Genomic DNA, 6,000 nt, shown 5'->3' with positions numbered 1-6,000 from the left:
CCACCGAAGTCGATACCCGTGAGGAATTGCTGCAGCGTATCAATGATGCAGCCAATGAAATTCGTCAAAACCGTTTTAGCATCTTAATAGCTTCGAGAAGTGTTACACGTAGGGCAAGACTTTGTATCAGAGAAGGTGGAGGGTTTTTTGAACAGTTTTTAAAATAGCTTGTTGTCTGTTATCAAAATTAAGTTTCCATCTTATGATCCCTTCGAAAAGTGACGGTTGCAGCTAAATTGCGGAATACAGTGAGGAATGTCCTCCTTGATGTCAGCCTTCTGTTTGGAAACCTTCTGCCGTACTCGCGTTCTGCCGCGCAGCATTACCATCGCAAAAGCCATAAACAAATCATCATATCATAATTGTTCTACATCAATAATGTGTATTACTGATTACGTATTAAATTATTATTATTATTTTTTGTTTAAATTACTATGAAATTGACCAAAGTGGGATTAATTCAAGAGCGATTTTCTCAGAAACCGTTAAAGATAACGATTTGAAACAAGAGTACCTTTTTAACGTAAAACAGTTCGGGAAAACGGAATTTGCTGTCCAATTTGTTAAAAAGTCAAAGATGAAAAAGTTACACACGCAAAGTACCAAGGGCCCCCCCGTACCCACCCCAATGGACCTTGTGGAAATAAATGGATTAGTCCATCAAATTGCTCATCAAAATTTAGCTGTGTATACCAAATTTCATTCATTTATCACAACGCGATTGAGAGATATTGCAAAAAAATGATTTCCATTCCTCCCTCTTCAATGGGTCCCTGTGCCCTTAGGAAGCATTTCCGGACCCATGTTCATATGAACTTTTTTACTTAGTTTTGATCATAGAATCGGCCTGTTCAGGGTTGGCAGCTAATTATGAGACACCCTGTATAATATTCCTTGAATAATTAAACAAAAACTGTGCTTCGACTATACCATATCCACGATGTTTGAAGGATCATAAAATACAAGCCTTAGAAATTGGTTTATTTATTAGCTGAAATTGTACTCTCATTTTTTTGTTTGCTTTGGCGCAGAAATGAACTCTGTAGTCTGTACCTAAGTTTATCGCAATATCGATGTTACACCCTGTATACGTATTTCAGTCATCGCAGTATGTTGTCGTGATGGGTCACCTTTAAATTTACCCTCATGTGACTTTGAAATTATAATTCACTTAAAACACATAACATTAAATATAAATATGGGTAGTGCTATATCTAATTATATTTGAAAATTAAACAGTAAAAAGTTCCGATTGTTAAATATATATGAAATAAAATTATTATTTTATTATTATTTTATAATAATTACATATTTTTATCTTTCTGAAAATGTATGTTCTAACCTAGAGATCTAGATGAATTAAAACAATTTTTAAGGTGCTTTTCTTCGTGTCAGGAATCACCATAAAACGCTAGAGCAGAGCTATTATGTGAACGTAGCTTTATAGTTAAGCGCTGATGTTTTTGCATCGAATAATACATTGTACAAGGAGGTTGTCAATTTTTTTTAATGGGTGGGGGTGACGAGCGATTGAATAAGAAATGTACTCGTTGTTGTCGGCAATTTCACATTTCGTATAGTTGCAAAAATCTCAATATTCAATTACACTTGACGGTAATAAAAAGTGAACTTGGCTTATGATGTAGTTTTAGTGGTTGTGTTCACAATATCGGCACCTTCTTTGTTTTGAGAATTATAACGTAAGCGATTAACAATAGTTTAAACCACAAAGTAAACATAAGTACATTAACTCTTTTGTGCGAACTGCCCAGGAAAGGCAAATCAGTATGAAGAAAATCGGCTCGGAAGAAAAATGAAGACGAATTTGTCCTCAACAAGTATTACAGCAAATGAAAGGCAACAAGCTATAAACACTGATAACAAGTAAATTTACTTTGTAATTGCAAATATAGGTAACTATAACTCCGCTGTCCATTGTTTTAGATCTATAAGCCCATGTTCTAGCCCTAGAAGTAGTCCTAGGCCATCACCTAGACCACAAACTAAAAGGGATCATTCTAAATCGGACATACTTTTGACTGTAAATTATAACAAAGACCAATCATCATTCAAGCATGAAGGATCTCCTTCTGTAAGTAAATAAGTACCTATATCTTTAATAATTATTTAATGATAATAACTGGAATGGTATGGAAATTAATTTCACTGTTTGCTGTTTATTTGTTTATTCGTTTATTTACATTGGTACCTATGATTAATTTTGACTGTCAGGTTCATATTTTTTTGGTCTATTTATCTTTAAAACACCATTTTCTCCTTCATTTCTTGTGCAATTATCAGACAAGTGTAGTACTTATGTTAAAGGTGTTTTTCACATAGATAGCGCATGAGAAGCAAACTGTTGGGAACATAAGTAAAAATAAAAAATGAAGCATACGTAAATAATTTTTATTAAACTCTAAATAGGCCTACATTTTGACTCTAAGTATAAATTCCTTAGAATTGAAAATTTTACACCTGCTACAATTAATTGTTTTTAATTTTTTTTAAATTGTAGGTATTAGATTTTTTTCTCTTGGGCCACGGCCCCTCTGCCTCCCCCGGCTACGCCCATTTCTTAAAAAATTGTCCCTTAAAAAATTGCAATAGTTTGCAGTTTTGAATTGAGAAAGTTATAACTTTAAAATGTGTAACCTTTAGGGTTAAAAATTAATTATTTTTTTACTTATGTTAATGGCTTTTATATTTACCCATAACTAATAGTTAGCTGCCATTCCAGGAAAAAGGAAAGGAAAGAACATTCAAAAGTTAAATTTTCTTGAAAGGACGTTCAATTACAAGTACAATTCCACAAGCATTAATTTATTTACTGTGTCAAACATGCAGTGAAAAAATGTATATATTTGCTTAGGCGTGGGAGAATTTTTCCCAATTCTATAAATATAGTTATGTACTTTGGTTACTATGTCAAATATGACATACATGAATTACATACATAATACATAGCCATCACAAAATAATGAACAAGCGAAAGGGGACAAAGTATTCTAGAATAATAAAAAAATAAACTAAAATATGTTGCCAACTTTGATGGCCTCTAGTGGTTAAATGAAGCAACTTTGAACAGAGGTAAAATTAGTTAAACAGATTTAGTTTGATCCCAAAAAGCAGTTCCGTGTACTTACACGGAATATTAGGATAGGACACCTTCTCTTTCACATTTTTGCTGCCTGATTTATCTTTCGATATGAGTCTATTTCGTAGTTTCATCCAATTCAGTAAGTATTCTCCCGTTGTTTACTCAATATGTTTCATACATCGCTATATATTGTATAATAAAAAATACTTTATAAATTTAATCAAACTTAATTTCTTACTTCGTGATTTAATTTTTGTGTATAAGTAATGATTGGAATGACGCTAATGATAATTAGCTAGATAATTATTTTTTACTTGTCAAAGAAAAAAGTATATATAAATTTTAATCATTAATAGCAATTAATTATCAGAGTAAAAAGTGTCAAAACATTCACTTCTGAAGCTTCGTTCTGTTGTATTGTGGTTTGTAAGCACTCCAGCAAAGTTACTGTAATTTCCGGTAATTTCATATTATGTATTTAGATAAACATTTTTTTAGTGGTTTAAACTGTGTATGGTAAATCAGGCGATAAATTTATCATGAGGCATGTGTTGCAGGCTTATAAACATGTATCTTTTTTTACAACTTATGTTACAAAAAAATATATACAGTCACCGTCAGTTATAATGAATCTCAAGGGACTTCAAAACTATGTTCTTTGTAGACGATGTCTCTTACAGATCATACCATTACTGAAGAAGGTAATAGTAAATAGACATAAGTACATATGTTGTTATTTAATAAGAGAAATGGCAAAATAAACATGAAGTTATATCCCTGCCTGATATTTTGAGATGGCGATCTCAGATGTAAGAGATTTAAGGTTGGTCAAGTTAGGGTAAAATTACGAAACTTTATGATGAATAACATGTCAAAAAATTTGTTTTTAGAAAAAATAGATAAACATTACGAAATAAATATCACAATTTGATATATGTTCGATAAATGTGGGATATATATCCGATATAATGATATTTATATAAATATGATATTTTCGAATCTTGATCCAGAAGGCACTACAGCTAATGTATGACATACTCAAATTCTCAGAAAAATGCCATAATAATATCTTATTGTTAGCTTAAAAGATCTACTTCTTTCAAAGCAAAGCAAAGTTTTAAATTTTCCACCAATAATTTGAAAACGAGGCATATCAAATTTCTCTTTGGGAAAAGAATTCTTAACTTTGTCTTAATTTGACCATCTTTGTACAGAGCATTCATAAGTGATTACAAGCCATGTGACCAGTAATTTTATTTCCTTCTTGTTGGCATTTAAATTTCGGTAAAATTAAAAATTATTATAACAATCAGATGAAGATTACATTAAAATTTAAAAAAATTAAAATTCTGTTTCACCGGCTGTGATTAGTGTAATTTTTCACGAGATTGTATTCAACCAATCAGCTATTGCATTATCTTGAGTTTAGACGTAACGGTTTGTCATTGTTCATTGTAAACGAATTATTAATATTGGTGATGACAAGATTTAGGGATTTTCGGTTACCAGTACCAGCCCTGCGATGTTGGTTGCCTAAGCACGGCTGTCACGTGGCTTATAAACATTTATGAAAACTCTATCTCTTATGATAACAGAGATCCCTATGGTGAGACTTAAAAACCGAGTACCAGATCACTATTAACGATTATTTTCAACATCTAATGTAAGTTTGGGCCTTCAAATTTATTAATTATAATCGGAGATTCACTGTAGTGGAGTAGGATATATCCAAGTTTGATTATATTTTAAACAGATGCAATATATTGCAGCTTGAGGATTTTTAGAGTTTGCTTTGAGAGAAATATAAATCACGAAAACAAAAGCTAACAAAATTAGAAGAAAAAAAGCAGGTACCCATAATAATAAAAAGGTAAATGAATGAAATTGTTTTTACCTTACTTTCTGTTAAAATTATTTTCTGTAAGTATTTATTAGGGTGACAAATACATTTATTATTTTTTTACTAGTTTTTTTAGCGCCATGAAAAAAATACCTGAATTTTAGTTATCCTGAAATTGTTTTATTAAACTAGAAATTAGGAGTTATTTTGTTTGATATAAAAATATGATTTTTTATTATTCATTTATTATATTTCCCATGTTTATTGTTTCTAGGTTGCAGAAAAATAATGATAAATTAATAAGAGTAAATAGGTAATGCCACATTAAAATAAAGAGAATCAGCAAATAGAATTACATTTGAATATATATCGTTTTGTTCTATTATGTAGAGAAACACTTTGGAGATGATGCAGCCTTTTATATCCTAAAACGTAATATATCAGGTTTTACTAATGGGTTACATTTTTGGACTGTTTTGTTATTGTAAACCCAAATAGTTTTACAATACTTTAACCTCAGTTATTATGAAATATTCATGGTCGAGTAATTACATCTTTCTCTTTATGGTCCAGTAAATAACAAAAAATATAAAAAAATCATGTAACAAATGAATCATTTTCAGAACAAAAGATTTTAATAATGTTATATACATTAAAAAAGAAGTATATGCTACAGTCCATATATAATTTGTAAAAACAATCGTATTACATTTACTGATGAAAAGAAATTACAGTGTTCTAAACAACCATGTTGGAATTTGTTCAACAATTCATTAGATGGAAACACATTGTCCAAGACAAATTTATTTTACTTTCTCTCCTCAGCAACAATTTGTTATGGTATTATTTATTATATTTTGCCAAGCCTTAGAGATATATAACATTCAAGAAAAAAAAATGTTTTAAACTCTCTTTAATATGTCGAATACTTGGTACTGTTCATAAAAAAATATATATATTTACTTTTATAAAACAAAAATTAGGTTTGACTTTGTCAGTTTGATAATGACAGTTTTGATAATGAGACAGAGAAGTTTTTGGATGTTATAATGGTTATAGT

At 30.2% G+C, this 6,000-nt stretch overlaps 1 protein-coding gene across 3 annotated transcripts in view; it reads left to right on the top strand.

The window, feature by feature from the left end:
• The first annotated feature begins 1,524 nt into the window (after window positions 1-1,524).
• LOC108906662 (GRAM domain-containing protein 1B) overlaps window positions 1,525-6,000 on the top strand; it is a 35,129-nt gene continuing 30,653 nt past the window's right edge. For all 3 annotated transcript variants that reach the window (XM_018709978.1, XM_018709979.1, XM_018709977.1), the window contains exons 1-2: window positions 1,525-1,884; window positions 1,945-2,092. In XM_018709978.1, coding sequence (XP_018565494.1) covers window positions 1,814-1,884; window positions 1,945-2,092 — 219 coding nt within the window. In that variant the 5' untranslated portion in view covers window positions 1,525-1,813. The remainder of the gene's footprint in view (window positions 1,885-1,944; window positions 2,093-6,000) is intronic.

Source organism: Anoplophora glabripennis, unplaced genomic scaffold (assembly GCF_000390285.2).
Source record: "Anoplophora glabripennis isolate ALB-LARVAE unplaced genomic scaffold, Agla_2.0 scaffold185, whole genome shotgun sequence".
NCBI classification, from domain to species: domain Eukaryota; kingdom Metazoa; phylum Arthropoda; class Insecta; order Coleoptera; family Cerambycidae; genus Anoplophora; species Anoplophora glabripennis.
Note: the sequence above shows the minus strand (reverse complement) of the source record. Positions and strands in the feature narration are given on the sequence as shown.